Source organism: Heptranchias perlo, chromosome 2 (genome assembly GCF_035084215.1).
Source record: "Heptranchias perlo isolate sHepPer1 chromosome 2, sHepPer1.hap1, whole genome shotgun sequence".
Taxonomy (NCBI): domain Eukaryota; kingdom Metazoa; phylum Chordata; class Chondrichthyes; order Hexanchiformes; family Hexanchidae; genus Heptranchias; species Heptranchias perlo.
Window position 1 is genome coordinate 60,074,209 of NC_090326.1, and position 20,702 is coordinate 60,094,910.

General features: G+C 40.0%; 1 protein-coding gene across 1 annotated transcript; it reads left to right on the forward strand.

Moving 5' to 3' along the window:
- Positions 1 to 287: 287 nt before the first annotated feature.
- On the forward strand, positions 288 to 20,255 carry ndufs6 (NADH:ubiquinone oxidoreductase subunit S6). Its single transcript, XM_067997796.1, has 4 exons — positions 288 to 482; positions 10,683 to 10,736; positions 18,683 to 18,805; positions 20,080 to 20,255. Exons 1-4 carry the CDS (start codon positions 330 to 332, stop codon positions 20,146 to 20,148), a joined length of 399 nt encoding a protein of 132 aa, XP_067853897.1. The 5' UTR covers positions 288 to 329; the 3' UTR covers positions 20,149 to 20,255.
- Positions 20,256 to 20,702: the final 447 nt, after the last annotated feature.

A 20,702-nucleotide genomic window follows, 5' to 3' on the forward strand; every position in this document is an offset into this window, starting at 1 on the left:
GATCCCCACAGCCTGCCGAGACTCACTGATAGGCTCACATTAGAGGTAATATTCACTTAGGAAAGAGCAACCTGCACCCAAGTAAAAATCAGAATCTTAAAGAAAGAAGGGTAGAAAATTGTCGGGAAAGGTATGTATTATAAGAATTCAATGTACGTTTCTTTGCTGTTGTGCAGTATTTGCTTTGTTTAAATTCAGCTCTGAAGTTTGAGTAGTTTTGTCGCTCAGACGTGCTGGTGGGTACAGGTCAGTGTATCGCCGAGGCGGCAGGGCACTAGGACCCGGCGGAGTGCCGCCCGCCCGCCCGCTCTGAAGGTGACTGAGGGAAGATGGCCGCCGCCTCTTGTCTGCGCCTCTCGCTCCTGAACAGCAAACTCCTCCCGGCCCTGGCCTCACGGAGCCGGCTGAGACCCCCATCAGGAACCGCCGCTGTCTTCACTTCCAGCCCTCGGGCAGGGGAGAAAGTAACTCACACAGGACAGGTATGAGGCGTGGGGGGAGGGGGTTTGGAGGGGCAGTGCTGGGGGGGGGGGGGGGTAGAGGAGAAGATTGAGGTGGCAGAGTGGGGAGGGAGAGGCAACAAGTTGAGAGGAGGAGGGAAGTGGTGCTGATATTTTTCCTTCAGCTTTTTCCTCTTCTGAAGATGGTGACCCCTTCTTTCCCTCCCCCCTCCCCTTTCTGGGATGCAGTTCCACGCGGAGCAGGTACCTCTAGTCCCTGTTTCAAGTGGCCATTAGCTCCAGTGAGTGGAGTGGGGGCGGTCTGTTTGACATTGCAGCCCACCCTCTTCCATCTTTGACGTTCACATAAGCACTTCCAGCCATGGTCACTCGACAACAATGAACAGCAGGAACCTCAAGTCTACTTTTCACCCTTTTCTTAGCCCAGGATGCTGAGGGTAGTTGTAGTATTTTTACTGCCACTCTGACTAGGATCTGTTATGTCACCACAGACCAGTGATGAAATCTGGTGCCTTCCTGGTCTGCATGGCTCGGTTTTTGCATAGGATTAGTACCATGTAATAATATTCTGGATAAAAAACACATTAACTTATTTATATTGATGTCATGTGGAGATTTTGGCATTATCATTCCTGTTTTTTTTAATACTGATATTTCTATTTGTTGTGGTTTGAAGGACTTTTTTTGTTCATATCTGTGTGTTGCAGGTGGCAGCCCTCACCTATTGGGTGTGATTAACAGTCTTCTGTTTCTGGTTCAAAAAATTAATGTATCACTCGTATACATAATATAAATCTCAGTACTACCATTTGTTTAATAGGATATTTGCACTGTATTTTGTGTTGTTATAATGTGATTTTGGTTTTAACAGAAAATGCAGGAATCACTCAGCAGGTTTTTTTTGATAGAAGAATCCTAACTATATCAGACAATTGCCATTGGGTGTGAGATTACTATGAGGAGGTTGTTTTGGTATGTGTACCCCTCAGATCTTTTTACTTGCTTTGAAGAAAACCAGGGAATTCTCCTGTCCAACATTCCTCCCTCAGCCAAAAATAGGTTAACTGAACATTCATTTGTTTGCTGTTTATGGGATCTTGCTGTGTGCAAATTGGCTGCCCACAATTTACCTATGTAATAGTGGCTGTACTTAAAAAGTAACCGGGCTGAAACTACAAATCAAGTTTATTAAACAATAGCAAGAACAAAAATAGCAGATTTTGGCTAGTTTACAATGCTTCACTTGTTTCAAAACAATCAATAAAAGCTCTATAGTTTTATAGTTCTCTTCTATAACTTTGGACTGATAATTCTATGATGGAAAGCATTATTTGGGACTGAATTCTCACCTACTTCTGGCATGCGTAGCAAACAGTGAGTTAGAAAATCACAGAAGAACCTAGACCGCCAGCCTGATTATATTCTTCTCTTCCTTTTGAAATCAAGTTGGTACATAAGGTAGATAAAACGGTACCTAACATTTAATCAAGACTGTCAATCAAAATAGATTTCAAAGCCATAGACTATAGGTATAGGCCAGTGATATCCCATATGTTAGCCACTAGTTACATGTGGCTAATTGGAAATCCAAATGTGGCTAATTGCATTTTTGATTAGTAACAATCGGATAGCATCGGGACCAGCAGTATATCTTTAGTGCTAAGAAATGGAGCACTTATCCATTTCGGGTGCCTTGTGTCGGCATTGAGCACTCCCAGGTCAGGTATACCATGGGTTAGATGTAGAGCAAAAACTTCCTTGATTTTTGCCTCAACGATTTGCTTTAAACACAGCTTTATAAAATCAGTGGTTCTTCGCTATTCCAGCATGACCACCTTTTTCACGCTAGTCATACATATGGCTGCTCTGTGTGATATTGTTAGTTTACAGTTTTGTGCTGTTGATCCATGCAAACTGTGAACTGAGACCACCCCAGCTCATTTCATTTTTGCACCCTTACTGATTCACTTTTGTTCAAATATTTGGATTATATTCAAACCCAGGTCCTAAAGGTTGAAAGAGCAGTGTTGTAACTCACTGCACAACCCAGTCCCTGAGCCCCCACATCTAATCAAATTCTAAAATTCCAAATCTGTTACTGTATGGTGCAGCAATACATCTTATTCCCAAAGGCGATGTTTAGTAGAAAAGCCAAACTTACACAAACTGTGTCCCATTGGATTTTTAGTAGGATCAGATCGCACTGACAAATTACTCTTGGGGAGTAGCACCATCTATATATACTTCCAGATACTTCCCCTAATAGGCACACTGGCTAAGCATAATCTATTTATTAAAAGTTTCCAGCTTTCAGTAATTTAGTATATGGCAATAAAGGTCCAGCATGTGATGGTCTAAAAGCCTTAATAAGAACACTGCCTTTCTGCTCACTATTTTCTTCCACTGTAAGAAATGTCTTGCCAGAACAGCCTGAAGAATTACAACACTAACTTTATTTCACCTTATTTATTGTATTCTTTGCAGGCTTGGAATGCTGTGGTATTTCAATATGGTGGTCATGCTGGAATAGCAAAGAAGCACTGAGCATTTATAAAATATAATGTGGAGTGCTGTTATTGCTCAGCTTCTATACAGTATATTGAAAAGTCCTATTACAGAACCTCTGCACGTCGTAAAACATCCAGAATGTTTGAGGAAGTAATTAAATTTGAGATTGATGTCATATTTATACCATATCCACCATTTTAAATTCTTCAGTTCACTTTGAAAGCGTGATTTTAAAATAGGCTGCTTTTCTCTAAATTTATATTTAGGTAAAATAAATGGGAAAAGTTATTTTGTCATAAGACTCACTTTTTTTTTAAAACTTGTTCTCGGCTACGTGGATGACACTGGCAAAGCCGCATTTATTGCCCATCCTTAATTGCCCTATAAAAGTGGTGACGGGCCTTCATGTTGAACTGCTGCAACCATTGTGGCAATGGTGCCCCCACAATGTGTTAAGTAGGGAATTCCAGGATTTTGACCCAGCGATGAAGGAATAGCGATACATGTCCAAGTCAGGATGGTGTGTGACTTAAAGTGGAACTTGGAGATGATGCTTTTCTCATGACATTGCTGCTCTTGTCCTTGTCAATGGTAGAGGTCACGGGGTTGGGAGGTGCTGTTGAAGTAAGTTTGGTGAGTTGCTGCAGTACATCCTGTAGATTGTGAATGCAATATGTGCTGGTGATGGAGGAGGTGGATATTGAGACCAGGGACGCGAACTGTTTTGCCCAGGATGGTGTTAAGTTTCTTGAGTGTTGTTGTGGCTGCCCTCAACCAGGTAAGTAGTGAATATTCCATCACTCTTGTGACTTGAGCCCTGTAGATGGTGGAGAGGCATTGAAGGGTCAGGAGGTGAGCTGTTGGTCACAGAATATTCAGCTACTACCCTGTTTTTATAGCCATGGTGTTGATATGACTGGTCCAGTTAAGCTTTTGGTCAGTGGTGATCCCCAGGATGTTGATGATGGGGAATTTGGTGATGGTGAAGGTCAGGGGGTGGTGGTTGGATCTTTTCTTGTTCAAGATGGTCATTGCCCGGCACTTATGTTACCTACCACTTATCAGCCCAAGGCTGCATATTGTCCATGTACAGCTGTAGACTGGTATGACTGACTTCATAATTGGGGGAGTTGTGAATGAAGCTGAATACTGGAATCATCAGTAAACAGCGCCGCTCCTGACCTTATGATCAAGGGCAGGTCGTTGATGAAGCAGCTGAAGATCTTATGGCTGCACACTGTTTCTGTCTATAAAACCTTATTTCCTGCTGTCCGTTTTTCTGATTATAAATTGCTATGACCACATTTATAATAGAAACTGTCTATGTAAACTTGTCATTCTGTCATTATACCTTTCTGCTAGTGGTGGCACGATAGCACCTCGGTTTTGCATTGCCCTGCTCCTCAGCTTGTTTTGCTGTTTAACTATTAATCTATCTATTATATATCAAAAATGGCCTCAACATTCTAATGCTATTGCGCTTGTAGGTGGTGCTGTGATACATTTTCTATAGTGCAGTAGATAAAGGTGAGTAAACTAAAGCGTTTTTTACTTTTTCCCGGGCTTGCTGTCCGTCCTGACAACAAAAATAATTTATGAACTCCACTCTCGCCTAACTTTCCTGATCAATATAACTGAATCATTGCTCTGCATCACTTCAACCCAATGGTTCTGTCGCACTTTGGCCTGATAGCTCTGAAAACCTGCCGCATTTTTCCCAGTGGCCCTCCTGATCCCGGGCCCAGTGATAACCTCAGCTCACGGGCCCTCGAACTTTGTTTCCAATTGCTTTGTTGTGCACTTCTCCTGTTGATTCTGCCACATTTTGAGCCAAATGGACGTCCCGATCCTGGGCCCAACCCTATGTTTAAACCTAGTGCATCTTTCCTGATGGCTCCACCACTCTTTAACTCAACAGCCTTCCCGAATTCCGGTCTGATGGCCAGCCTAACCATTTAGTAGTCGATCGTGCTAAATTTCTTCCCAATGGTCCTTGCATGCTACTTCGAGCATTGGTGGTAAAGCCCATAATTAAGAATAATTGCATCTTAGTGCACAAGACACCAGTATCACCCTGACAAAATTTATAGATTAAGCTCCTTGTCTCAGCATAACAATGTACAGTTTGCATCTTTTTGTGTACAGCAATAAACAGGTAACTTCATTGGTCTTTCTAATAACAATCACTGGTACAGAGGTTTTACAGAAAGGGGCTTGGATCACTTAAAACATTTTTTTAATCCCATAGAGCTGGCAGTGAATCTTTACTATCAGTAAGCATGTGTTACCAATAAAAATTAGCAGTGACATCTGATTTGTAATGGACAATTTATTCTTCTGAAATGTTCCAGAGACAGACCACCCATTTTCTTCCAGTACTTTTCCTCTTAAGAAGGCAGTGATTTATGCTGGTTAAATTTATCCATTGAATTTTAATTTTTGACTTTTGATGCCTTCATTAAAGTTTTTACTTGTAGGCCTCAGCCTCTCTCAAGCTTGGACTTGAAATTTTTGCATATGCACACTTCCTGTAAGTATTGCACCTACTTCCTGAATCACTATATCCCGTGCTATTTCTTTAACTCTAATGTGTTACTGTTGATATGCTTACCACTGATTGAGGAGACAGGGATGCCAGGAAGAGGGAAAGGAAGATACAGGACTGTGAGGGACTAGGGGTGGGCAAGCAGGAGGGGCTGGATTGAAGAAATGTGGAGAAGGAAGGATATGGGAAACAGAAAATGGATAAGGATAAACGTGATGGGGCGGAGCTGGGTGGGAGGAGGAGGAAAACAAAAAGGAAGAGAGCATGGGGAAGCGATAGGTGAGGATATGGGGAGGGAGAACATGGATGGGGGAATGAATGAGGACAAGGGCAGAAATATGTAGAGAGAGGAGGTGACATGGAGATGGGAGGGAATGGCACAAGACAAATAGCTGCTATGGGAGTGAATGCATGTAATCGAGCATTGCATCCTGTAGTATACCCATGGCCACTGGGACTGGTATCAGCCTAGTCGTGTAGTATAACTGCAATTTCAATCATTTGAATTTTGATGATGCACTTAATATTTGATCATAATGATTCTTCCAATTCTTCAGACAGTTTATTTTCACAACTGAGTATCTTGCAGTCTCATACACTTTGTTTCCCGTTAAACATTATTTTGTGAACTCCTCCAATATGTATAAGTACGATGCCTGGTGTCACACTGAGGCATCCAGTTCAGGAAAATCCCATGTGTATCTTATATCTGTGCTGTGCTGTCTGATTTCAACCAGGATAGTGGTAGGAATGCAGCTGTTGGTCTCGGTGTCCTTGGGCTCGGGAGGAGAAAATTTGCTGGGGCACCATCTCCTGATCAATGTTCAGTGACTCCTGCTTGAAAGTGTTCATGTTTGGATGTCTGCCAAGGATGGAGTTGGGCTGAGCTGTGTTGCCCCATATTGAATAGACATGAAGAATAATTACTTGGGTGAGTCACCAGAAGGTTGCTACCCACAGAACCGTACATTGAGAGGACAAAGTTGGGCAGGAGCAGCAATTATTTTGTGACCGCCATAGGGCATTGTAACTTTAAATATTTAAACCATATGTATAGTAGTTGTAAATATGTGGAGAACTTTATTGTGACAAAATCTTAAGTTCTGAGTAATTTCATACAACATTCAAAGTTTGGCGATATTAAATAGATTTCACACTCATTCATAGCTCCATCCCCTTGAAATACATTGAAAGTGAGAACTAACAGATTTTTGGGACTGCTATGTGAATACTTGAATTTGAAATTTTATAGTTCCAATTGTAATTGTTTTGTAAAGAAAAGTTCAGTAAAATAGAATATTCGATTGTTTAATTTTATGCTAAAATTGGGTAAATAAACTGAAAATAATACTCCTTTGTTCCACCTAACACTTTTATCAGTAGATGTTTAGTTACCAGTATGATCAGTTGCATTTCATTTTGTGTGGCTCAATCACCTTTGAAGGCATGCACGCACTAATTGTGAAACATAATGCAGATATTGGAAGAAGACTGATGTCTTATTTTCACACAAGCCACAACAGCAATTTTTAAAATGTGAACAAAGCTGTTTATGCTGAATAGTATGAATATAATTTGCAAAACATTTTTGAAGCACTTTAAGGGGAAACAGATCATTTTAAAAGCACTCAGCACTTTTGTGCTGTGTCTGTTTTTCTTTAAATGACCTCCAGTTTGCAGAGAAATTAATAAGTTTTTTTTTATTCGTTCATGGGATGTGGGCGTCGCTGGCAAGGCCAGCATTTATTGCCCGTCCCTAATTGCCCTTGAGAAGGTGGTGGTGAGCCGCCTTCTTGAACTGCTGCAGTCCGTGTGGTGAAGGTTCTCCCACAGTGCTGTTAGGAAGGGAGTTCCAGGATTTTGACCCAGCGACGATGAAGGAACAGCGATATATTTCCAAGTCAGGATGGTGTGTGACTTGGAGGGGAACGTGCAGGTGGTGTTGTTCCCATGTGCCTGCTGCTCTTGACCTAGGTGGTAGAGGTCGTGGGTTTGGGAGGTGATATTGAAGAAGCCTTGGCGAGTTGCTGCAGTGCATCCTGTGAATGGTACACACTGCAGCCACAGTGCGCCGGTGGTGAAGGGAGTGAATGTTTACGGTGGTGGATGGGGTGCCAATCAAGCGGGCTGCTTTTTCCTCGATGGTGTCGAGCTGCTTGAATGTTGTTGGAGCTGCACTCATCCAGGCAAGTGGAGAGTATTCCATCACACTCCTGACTTGTGCCTTGTAGATGGTGGAAAGGCTTTGGGGAGTCAGGACGTGAGTCACCTGCTGCAGAATACCCAGCCTCTGACCTGCTGTTGTAGCCACAGTATTTATATGGCTGGTCCAATTAAGTTTCTGGTCAATGGTGACCCCCCAGGATGTTGATGGTGGGGGATTTGGCGATGATAATGCCTTTGAATGTCAAGGGGAGGTGGTTAGACTCTCTCTTGTTGGAGATGGTCATTGCCTGGCACTTGTTTGGTGCAAATGTTGGAAGCATCCTCCATAGAATTCAGAAGACATCCATCTCTTTGACTCCACTAACTTACCAAGCAGATTATTCCAAATATTTATCATCCTTTGTGTAGAGACATTTTTCTAAGATCTGCTTTAAATTTACGTCCTCTTGTTCTACTGCCCTGATTAACCTTAAAGCAATGTTCTGGAATTACCTTATCTATGTCATTTAATACTTTATGAATTTCAGTGAGGATCCCCTTAGCCATATTGTGTCTGATTCCACCCCTTCACTCTCTCAGAAAACATTTATTTTAATATAGAGAGAGTGAAGGAAACCTCAATTACTAATTTTTCCAAGATAATTAAAGGGGATTGGATGATACTGGGGGTGAGGGAAGGGGGGTAGTGATCACATTTTCCAGAAATCTCTCAAAGCATTTCACACAAAATAGATTATTTTGAAGTGTAATGACCTGTTGTGTATTCAGACATAGCAACTATTTTTCACACGGCGTGGTTTCATAAACAGCAATTGGATAAATAACCAATTAGTCTGTTATTGGTGGAGGTGGTTGAATTTGAGGGAGGAATGTTGACTGTAATAGACGTGGAAATGTTTGGTACTAGTGTGTGTGTGTATATATATATATCAAAACATCATGGAAGACTTAAAGCATTAAGTGAAAGTGCTTGCCCAGACACTTACCTTTTTTGTCACATTACTTTTCCAAATTGGCATACGTTTCTTTGTCTTCTCTGATTTATTTGATAACTAATGTAAATAATATCTGCTGCATGTGTGTTACTTGGCATTCTTACTTTTGAGAGGGAAGTGTACAATCTCATCACATCCAAACTGTTCTCACCAACTTCTTGTTCCAGCCAGACATTTCCTTGGCTTAGGCTTGATTTCTGTTCACTTCTCGAGGATTATTTAAAACTTGATGAGATGAACTCCAAACAGAGCTTCTTCTAAGATGAAGTTCAGGCTGCTGGGACTCATGAACATAAACTTCGAATTTTAATAATGTTCTCCAAAAATATGTTGGCCCGGAAATTGCACTGAGCGGCGAATGAACATCGCCCACCACTCGTAAGTAACTAACTCACCCACAAACTTTTTGCGGGTTTCTGGGTGCCAGCTTGCTTCAATGGAGACCTGCAAGAGGGGCAGCGGCTTTCCCGGGCTTCTCTGAGCTGTGAGAGGAGGAAAGGATCTCTCTCTCCCCTCAACCAATCAGCTTGAAGCATGCTCGACAAGCCGCACAGACTAAGAACCAGGAAGTGTCAGGTAGATTAGTAAACTCTATAAAATTAATTAGAGAAAGCAAAATAAAGAGAAGGTAAGATTAAAAGCTTAGAGGTAAAAGAGACAAAGAATATGTTTTAAAAAAAATAACCATTTTAAATTTTTAAAATTAAATTTTTTTTAAGTGTCCCGAACAACAATTAATATCGGGAGGAATAAGACTCCACATTTTTTAAAGTTACTTTTCAATGCCAGAGTGGTTGAATGGCAGTCATTAAGACATACCACGCTGTTGAAGTTAGTTTAGATCTTAAAAACCCAGCGTACTTTTTTTTATGGAGAGATTAGTTTGTTTCCAGCTGGGCAGTGCAGCAAGTTTGCACTGGGCCAGTCATTTAACTGGCAAGCTGTCTTTAACGCAAAGCTTCCAAACGAGCAGGACAAATTATAGAGCAATTTCTGTGTTTGACTGCACGTGCACTCTCCAGAACTCGCTCTTTCATTTGCCCTGTTAGCCTCGTCGTTATTTCATGAGCAATTTCCGGGCCATTATTTTAGGATAGGACCACAGAAATTCACCTCAGAGAAAATGTAAAACATTTGAGATTCCTGAACGTTTCTGCTGGGATTCCCGATAAATTAAGTCTGGAGTTTGAAGTATTTAGCTTTATTAGTAACTCTATGATGATGAGAATAACAATGTTTCCAAACTCAATGACTTTTTTCGAACGAGGTTTGACAGTATTTTTAATTGTAACCATAAGTACGTCTTAAGAATTGAAGCGGGTATTAAAATTTGTAATCTTTTGAGTCATTAGTACATCAAATAGTGTTGATAGAAATGAGACATAGTATGAGATGCAGTCCCAGGAGAAGTTTAATCCACAACATGGATGTAAACAAAGTCTTCAAATTAAAAAAAATAAAATTCTGTACATATGCACTGTAATTTTACACCTAGCTAAGATTTGATACCTATATAAATAAATGGCAAACTGTAAATGTTGAATGTCTAAAACAAAAATGAAAAATGCTATCTGCTGTGAATTAAACTTACTTTATCTTGCACCATTTCTTATTTTTATCAATCCAATTGATGTACTAATGAAACAAAAGATGTCAAATTCTACCATTTTATTACCCACCTCATTTTCTGATGAAGGGTTACATCTGAAAGATGAACTTGTCTGTTTTCTGCACTGATGCTGACAGTCCTGCTGAGTATTTCCAGCATTTTCAGTTTGTGTTAAAGATTTAAAACCTTTCTTTCAATCATAATTGTAGGCAGTGTGAATCATGAGACATTGTAATTTGTGTTTGAATTATAGTTACAATGCTAACCAAATTAATGTTATTACATTCCCTCTCCCCAGCATTTTATGCATTATACGTTAAAGTTCGTGAAGATTGACAAAAATGAAATTTGCACTTTTAAGTGGTTATAGTAAAAAAAAACACTTTCTTTTGCTTCAGGTTTTTGAAGAGGATGATTACAGACAACTCAGATTTGTTGGGCGACAGAAAGAAGTAAGTTTTCCGAGGTTTTAGTGACATTGGAAGCTTTAATGGTTAGGCTGTTGACAGGTCCAGGGACATTTTTATCTCCCTCGTTCTGCATGTTTTCAGTTCAAGCACTGCAATACTGAAAATAGTACTGATATAACAATAGTAAAGCCATCTAAATATCAGCAATAGCTTTAGCACTAAAATACAATGTTAACAAAAATAAAATAATGTAAACATTTCAATTTCCTTCTATTGCCATCTTTATTTTAAATTTATTTGATTACTTCCCTCTCTTTGTGCTATTTTAATTTTTTAACTTTAATTTCACTTTTTTCGATCTAGCCTAAATGATTCAAACCTTCCTCACCTCCAAAGAAGAAAAAATTAAACCTGTAACCTATCGGCTTCTTTCTCCCATATTCCAATTTGAGGATATGCAAAACAATGGTTAGAAAAACTTTTTTAAGTGACTGAAAACTGGCTTCAAATGCTCACAGGGTTAAGGTAAATGTTGGAATACAACTAAGTAGCATCTTTCACTAGCATTTACAGCACATCGTCTTGTAATGTTTTAGCATTTTTATATGATACACTATAACATGACTTGGAGTCGTGTGAGTTTCTGCTATTCATCTAATTTAATTATTATTTTTTAAACAGCAATTGCAGAACAATTTTTTTTGATTATGTAAACAATATTGCTGTTGACTAGATGGTTATTTACTAACCTTGTTAATTATCCAGAAAGCTGAAATGCTGCTGGTTGTGTGGTATCATCACTCAAGGAATATTCATTGCACAGTCTTCCTTGTAATAATATACAAAATGCTTATCTCTCAAAATTCTTGAGGGAGGAGTGTATTTACAAAGTTTATTCCTGAAATCTAGTGATAGAAAATTCACGTTGGAGCTTTTGTATCTTGCCCCTGGCTCATCATGCAGCAAGACTGTTTACCACTTCTGAAAATTGTTTTTTATGTCCCTATCTTTTCTCTACTACTGCTGAAACCCTAATCCTTGCCTCCATCATGTTAAGGATCAATTTTGCAAATGCCTCTCCTTGCAAGCTGCCTTGCTGTGACTTTTCAAGAACTTCAGCTAATCTAGAACTCTGTTGCCCAAGTTGTCTCCTGCATGAAGTCTTGCATATCCATCACTCCTGTCCTTGATCAGCTTCAATGGTTCTCTGTGCCCACTGAATCAATTTTAAGATCCTGTTCCTCATTTTGAAATTCCTTCTTGACTTTGTTTGGGGTGGGGGGGCGGGGGGAATGCGTGCACCAGTTTTTTTCCGGATCCATTTGGGCCCTCAAAATGCATTATGTAGGTCCCTGAAAAAAATCCTTGGTGCTTTTGCGTTTTAGATTTCATGATCTCCAATGACTCAACAGTACGAAAAAGCCATCAGATGGGTGATATGTTACTTGGAAGGAGTCGTGTGTGGAAAACGTTGTCTTCTTTACAGTCCGTAGAATGTGGTTCCTGGATTTTTTTGTTTGTTTTGAATGTTATTTGTGCCTCGAGGACAGTGAGAAAAATTAACTTTACTCACTTTTACTAAGATGCCTGCAATTCTCCAAGGAAGCGATTGCTGCAGCACAGTCTGGTAGACAAAGTTAGGAATTGCACCTAAATTGTGTCGGCAGACTTACTTAAGATAGTTGATTGATGGTAACATAACATTATGTAGGGTGTCACTTGGGTTAATAAGTCATGTAATGTTATGCTAACATCTCTGCCTGTAGGTGCAATACTATTAGAATGTTGGAATTACTCATTGTTTTCAATATGTAATAGGTATAAATGAACATTAAAATTCAAAATTTTATAACAACATTACTAAGAAATATGTGCTTGCCAGAAATTAATCGGTAGAAACAATGATCACCTCAGTACAATTTGGAATCCTGTCTTGAGCAAGGTTGCATCCTTTTGAGATTGACCTAAATAAGTTTCTTTAAGCTGCAAGTTTCGTTTTCAGAAAGTATAGACTGCAAGCAAGTTTCAGTGATTTGAGGTCTACTTACACTAGCCAAAGCAACTTCTTTTTTGGCCAAATGTACATGGGATGCTAGAGTTTTAGAATACAGTAATTCTAAAATTTAACCACAACTCTTTAAAATATTTTGTATGGTTTTCAATATTATGACTTCCAAATTTGTAGCAATTCTCCCAGCTTTCAAACATGTGAAAACCTAAGATTGTTCACAGAAATGTAACTATTTAGAATTATATTCTGTATATGATGCTTTTATTTTCTTACAGCACTTGGGTTAGATGACAGTGTCAACAGCATAGAAGCTAAATTATTAGACCTAACCTTTTTTCATTTGAATTATTCTATCGGAGGTAGCACACATGATCCTCACTTTTAGTGACAATTTTAAATTAATGATCCCTCATCACTACTTCCGCAAACAGAGGAAATATTAACTCTATCAATGTTCTTCATAATTTTAAAAAGTTGTTAAATTTCTTACTGTCCTTCTCGGCTCCAGTGGAAATAGTACCAGTATTTTAAGTCTCTCCTCATAATTACAGTTTCCATCTCCGGCATCATTCAGGTGAGACTATGCTCTTTATGGTTTTAATGTCCTTTGTACAATGGGGTGTCCAAAATTGCGCAGTCCTCTAAGACCATTAGACCACAAGAGATAGGAGCAGGAATAGGCCATTTGGCCCCTCGAGCCTGCTCCGCCATTTAATGAGATCACGGCTGATCTGATTTTTACCTCAACTCCACTTTCCCACTCTTTCCCCATATCCTTTGACTCCCCTGTTGATCAAAAATTTGTCTAACTCAGCCTTGAATGTATTCAATGATTCAGCCTCCACAGCTTTTTGGGGTAAAGAATTCCAAAGATTCATGACCCTCTGGGAGAAGAAATTCCTCCTCATTTCCGTCTTAAACGGGGGACCCCTTATTCTGAGACGATTCCCCCATGAGGGGTAACATCCTCTCAGCATCTACCCTATCGAGTCCCCTCAGAATCTTGTATGTTTCAATAAGATCTCCTCTCATTCTTCTAAACTCCAATGAGTACAACCTGTTCACTCTTTCCTTCCATACCCGGAATCAACCTAGTGAACCTTCTCTGAACTGCCTCCAATGCAAGTATGTCCTTCCTTAAATAAGGGCACCAGAACTGTACGTAGTACTCCAGCTGTGGTCTCACCAGTACCCTGTACAGGTGTAGCATTGACTTCCCTGCTTTTATACTCCTCCCCCTAGAAATAAAGGCCAATATTTTGTTCGCCTTCCGGATTACCTGCTGCACCTGTATGTTGACTTTTTCTGTTTCATGTACGAGGACATCCAGATCCCTCTGTACCGCAGCATTTTGTAGTATTTCTCGAATCAAATAATATTTTGATTTTTTAATTTTTCCTCCCGAAGTGGATGACTTCACATTTTCCCACATTATATTCCATCTGCCAAATTTTTGCCCATTCGCTTAACCTGTCAATATCCCTTTGCAGACACTTTGTGTCCTCATTCCAACTAGCTTTTCAACCTATCTTTGTATCATCAGCAAATTTGGCCACAAGACATTCTGTTCCTTCATCCATATCATTGATATATATTGTAAATAGTTGAGGCCCCAGCACTGATCCCTGCGGCACCCCACTAGTTACAGATTGCCAATTTGAAAATGAGCCTTTTATCCCAACTCTTGTTTTCTGTTAGTTAGCCAATCCTCTATCCATGTACATTACCCCCAACACCATGAGCTCTTATCTTGTGCTGTAATCTTTTATGTGGCACCTTATCGAATGCCTTTTGAAAATCCAAATATACTGCATCTATTGGTTCCCCTTTATCCACCCTGCCCGTTACTTCCTCAAAGAACTCTAATAAATTTGTCAGACATGATTTCCGCTTCATAAAACCATGTTGACTCTCCTTGATTATATTATGAGTCTCCAAATGTCCTGCTACTACTTCCTTAATAATGGATTCTAGCATTTTCCCAATGACAGATGTGAGGCTAACTGGTCTGTCGTTACCTGTTTTCTGTCTCACTCCCTTCTTGAATAGGGGTGTTACGTTTGCGGTTTTCCAATCCGCTGGGACCTTTCCAGAATCTAGTGAATTCTGGAAGAATGCATCCACAATCTCTGTGGCCACTTCCTTTAAGACCCTCGTATGCAAGCCATCAGGTCCAGGGGACTTGTCAGCCTTTAGACCCATTAGTTTACCTAGTACTTTTTCTCTAGTGATAGTGATTGTTTTTAGTCCCTCCCTCCCCTTTGTCCCTTGATTATCTACTATTATTGGTATGTTATTGGTGTCTTCTACTGTGAAGACAGATACAAAATATCTGTTCAATTCCTCTGCCATTTCCTTGTTTTCCATTATTATTTCCCCAGTCTCATCCTCTAAGGGACCAATGTTTACTTTAGCTGCCCTCTTCCTTTTTATATACTTGTAGAAGCTTTTACTGTCAGTTTTTATATTTCTTGCTAGTTTACTCTCATAATTTAATTTCTCCCTCTTTATTATTCTTTTAGTCATCCTTTGCTGGTTTTTAAAGTTTTCCCAATCTTTGGACTTACCAGTAATCCTTGCCAGTATGCTTTTTCTTTTAACCTGATACCATCCTTGACTTCCTTAGTTAGCCATGGTTGGTTCACCCTTTTTGTGGAGTCTTTCCTCCTCACAGGGATATATTTTTGTTGGGAGTCATAAAATATCTTTTTAAATGTTTGCCACTGCTCATCCACCATCATACCATCTAATCTGTTTACCCAGTCCACCCAATTCCGCCCTCATTCCTTTATAATTGCCCTTATTTAAGTTTAGTACAGTAGCTTCAGACCCAAGATCCTCGCTGTCAAACTGGATGTGAAATTCTATCATGTTATGATCACTGCTTCCCAAGGGATCCTTTACTTTGAGATCATTAATCCTGTTTCGTTACCCATTACCAGATCCAAAATGGCCTGTTCCCTGGTTGGTTCCCCAACGTATTGGTCTAAAAAACAGCCTCTAATACACTATGAACTCCTCCTCAGGTCTATTTTTGCCAATTTGATTTGTCCAATCTATGTGAAAGTTAAAATCGCCCATGATTATTGCATTACCTTTTTTACAAGCCCCCCTTATTTCCTGATTTATATTTTGCCCTACAGTGTAGCTATTGTTAGGGGGCCTATATACTGCTCCCACCACTGATTTCTTTTGCTTGCTATTTCTTACTTCCGCCCAAATTGATTTGACATCTTGATCTTCTGAGCCAAGATCATTTCTCACCTATTATACCAATTTCATCCTTTATCAACAGAGCTACCCCACCACCTTTACCTTTTTTCCTATCCTTCTGAAATGTTAAATAACCCTGAATATTTAGCTCCCAACCTTGGTCACCCTGCAACCACGTCTCTGTAATGGCCACGAGATCAAACCCATTTGTTTCTATTTGTGCAGTCAATTCATCTATCTTATGAATGCTGCCCGCATTCAGACAAAGAACCCTTAATTTTGTCTTTTTACCATTCTTTCCTACCCCGGCCCTATTTGCTAGTGCACTCTTATGTTTGTACGCTCTGTCCCTTCCTGACACACTCTGTTTATCATTACTCCCATCACTTTCCTGTACTACTTCCTTGTCTTTTCGCTTTATCAATCTAAACTTCGCCCCACCTGAGCCCCCCCCCCACCTATTTAGTTTAAAGCCTTCTCTACCGCCCTAGTTATTCGGTTTGCCAGAACACTGGTCCCAGCATGGTTCAGGTGAAGCCTGTCTCGACGGAACAGCTCCCTCTTTCCCCAGTTCCCCAGTACTGGTGCCAGTGCCCATGAATCGAAACCCATTTCTCCCACACCAATCTTTGAGCCACGCATTCATATCTCTGTTCTGATTTACCCTGTGCCAATTTGCTCGTGGCTCGCGTAATAATCCGGACATTATCACCTTTGTGGTTCTGCTTTTTATTTTAGTCCCGAGCTGCTCAAATTCCCTCAGCAGACCCTCTTTCTTGGTCCTACCTATGTCGTTGGTACCTACGTGGACCTCGACAACTGGATCCTCCCCCTCCCACTCCAAGTTTCTGTGGAGATGTCCTTAACCCTGGCACCGGGTAGGCAACACAGCCTTCGGAACTCTCTATTTTGGCTGCAGAGAACAGTGTCCATCCCTCTAACTGTACTGTCACCTACTACAACCACATTCCTTTTTACTCCCCCCACTTGAATGTGGCCCCCTGAACCACGGTGCTGTGGCCAGTTTGTTCATCCTCCCTGCAGTCCCTGCACTCGTGCACAAGGGCTGCAAGAACCTCGTATCCATTGGACAAGTGCAGAGGCTGAGGCTCCTGCAATGCTACCTCCTGGATCTCGTACCTGCCTCACTTGCAGTCACACCCTCCTGTCCCTGACCACGTGCCAATTCTACAGTATTTAGTTTAAGGGGCGTGACTGCCTCCTGGATCAAAGTGTCCAGGTAACTTTCTCCCTCCCTGATGCATCGCAATGTCTGCAGCTCGGACTCCAGCTCCTCAACTCGGAGCCGAAGTTCCTTGAGCTGCACACACTTACCGCAGATGTGGTCGCCCTGGACAAAACTGTCCAGTTGCTCCCCCGTATTGCAGCTGCAACACATCTCCTGCCCTGTCATAACTATTATTTATTTAATTGATTACTACAATGCCAATCAAATTATTTTTAGTATCAAGTACTGGCCTTGTTTAATTTATTAAATTAAGTTTAGTTTATTTTTAGAAAAAATTTAGTTTTATGCTGTAAGTTACTTAGATCACAGTCCTAAGAAAGAAGAAAACAAAAGAGATACTCACCACCAATCACTTACCTGTGACGTCACACTGCAGTTTTGTTGTTGTTGCTGTGACCCGCTCTCGGGCTCTCCTTTATCCACCTCCGATCTTGCTTAGCTCCGCTCTCGGGCTCTCCTTTATCCACCTCCGATCTCGCTTAGCTCAGCTCTCCCGCTCTCGGGCCCTCCTTTATCCACCTCCAATCTCGCTTAGCTCAGCTCTCCCGCTCTCGGGCTCTCCTTTATCCACCTCTGATCTCGCTTAGCTCAGCTCTCGGGCCCTCCTTTATCCGCCTCTGATCTCGCTTAGCTCAGCTCTCCCGCTCTTGGGCTCTCCTTTATCTGCTCCGATCTCGCTTAGCTCTAACTATGGGACAACCACTGCTGTGTATAAATCTATCATTGTACTCAATGACCCTATTTCTAAAACCTAAAATGGTGTTGGCTTTTTTTTTCTGGGGCTTCATCCACCTGTACTCTCACTTTTAGAGAATTATATATTTCAACCCCTCGGTGTTTCTGTTCGTCCACACTCTTCAGCATCTTTGCATTTAGTGTATATTCCCTTTCCTTGTTTTTCCGCCCAAAATGTATTACCTCACTTTTTTCCACATTGAGTTGTATCTGCCACTTGTCTGCCCGTTCTGCTAACTTGTTTGTGTCTTCCCAAAGTCTTTTACAGTCTGCCTTACTGCTTGCTAAACCCACTATTTTTGTAGTCATCAAATTTCAATATTGTGCACCCTTATTTGTACTTCACTTACTACAAACTTTTGTATTGTTCATAGCTCTCTAGATGGAATAAATTTTGCAATTAGCGCTCTCGGCTTAAGGGTTTGTGTGACGTGAGAACATATTGGAAATTGTTTAATTCATAGCTTGCACAATTTTTCATCTGTTAAAATTATGCACTCCTGCCACACAAAGTTCTTCACCAAGAGTGCAAAATCATAAACTTTAGCCATATATTTTTTGTAAGGTTTTTTTGAGATGTTCTTGTGGTAGATTCTTGATAAATAGCCTGCAACTGTGGGTCACTAGTAGTAATTTTCAAAGAACAGGTGCATATTACATCACCAATGTATACAAGAAATGGAGCATTTTCTTTGGCGAATACTGTAAGAAAAGTTTTGACATTTGTTTTGGTCAAAGTTAAACGTCAAACCTAGTGCTCTTCCAATTTTATTTTGGTAGGTAAATGAAAGCTTTGCCATTGATTTAATAGCTGAGGAGCCAATAACCGAGGTAACAGATAGAGTGGTTTCATGCGATGGTGGAGGTGGAGCCCTTGGACATCCTAAGGTGTACATAAACTTGGTAAGTATTTGGCAGTAAAATGGCCGTAAAATGTTTGATAGTAAGTAGGAATCTGTCATAAATTTTCCTAAGGTTTAGATAATGAGTATTGGATATATATTTACATGTGATTCTTGCAAAGAAAAGTGATCTACTTTATATACGGATAAAACTATTGTGCACACAGGTTGTATGCGGCAAGAATGTATTAAACTTGCATTGGTTCAAATTTCCTAATTACATGAAAAATATGATTTTTTACCAGATTTCATAGGTATGTTTCCTATTGAAATGTTAAAAGCTTTCTAGGTTATGATTTTTAAAAAAAATCTCATTATTAATCAATATTTGTATGGAACAAAACTCTCTGATCTCCACATAGCAAGTGTACTATTTCAGAGGTCAATTTTGTCTGGGCTTGTCCCATGAGTTCTGTTTTCCCTGAAACTACAAGAGAAATTGGAGCAAACGTAGTCAATTCTTGGACACCACCTACTTGCTGAGTACAGAATAACATTGACAGAGTTCTCAAAGCAGGTCACCTACTTGCCCTGTTAGGCAGTGATGTGTGACTTGGGAAACCTTAAAATGAAAAGATGAATAATCGAAAACGTTATTGTGAGATGCTGCAGCCTTACTTATTCAATGATCTGTATAATGCACTTAATGTTTCTTGGAAATTAATTTAATTCACCTTAGAAGGTAACAAAAATTGCTTTTTAATAGAATGACTAAAGATAAATGGTAAACTTTATAATGGCTACAATTTGTTTTCTGCATGAAGAACTCAAGAAGCACTTTTTCACACAAAGTGTAGTAGAAATCCAGAATTCTCTGCCCCAAAAGGCTGTGGATTCTAGGACAATTGGATCGCTAGATTTCTGTTAGGTAAAGGTATCAAGGGATATGGAACTAAGGCAGGCAAATGGAGTTGAGGTACAGATCAGCCATGATCTAATTGAATGGCCTCCTGTTCTTATGTTCCTGTGATCACTTGCTGTGAAATAATACAGCTTAATCTGTAACTGGCAATGTTTTACCAAGTGTGTTTCTCAGTATGTCAAGAAAAAAATATGCAGTTCAGATAACAAGGGGATCTGATTGTTACACCATTGAATTACGCTATCGTATAGTTAGATATTGGGTAACATGAGCGCACTCCTAAACACAAAACTGCTCATAATTGCAAAATAAATATTTGCTGCTTGATATTTAGTGAATGAAATCTCAGATTAAATATTTTGAGTACTCTCCAAATTTAGAACAATCTTTTGATTTTTTTTTTCCTTTATTAGGACAAAGACACAAAAGTTGGAACATGTGGTTATTGTGGACTTCGTTTTAAGCAGCTACATCATCATTGAGAGGGACCATTTGGAATCTCCATACTTTCTTTCTCTTCTGTATGACAGCCTTATATAGACTTCAGCTATAAAAGCTACAAAAAATAAATTAATTGATGAGCTCTGCATATGTGTGTTGCTGTGTTTAAAGTGAAGGAACAATGAAATCTTTCTCGTGAGACCAATATGACTAATCAGTATGCAATATTCAATTTGCACTAGCTTCTACAATGCTACCCCCTCCCCCAGATTAATGTACAATAAGCTAGTCCTTAACTGTTTTGATCAGATAACTCTCATTTCTAGTTATTCTGCTTAGCGTTACACAAGTTTTATGCAGCATCATGTGGCTGACAAATTTACTAAATGGCTTCTATGTTGGCTACGATATGTGATTAAAAGCAGTTGTTTTAGTCTGATTTGAGATCCATGCATGATGTGCCTATTTAATGATGAAATGCATTTTTAATACTTGCAGTAATGGCTCAGACTTGCTGGAGCGGGGCATCTCGCAGTGTTGGGTTTTTTCCCTCACCCTTCAGCTCGAAAATTATTTGCTCTAAGTTGCTGGAAGT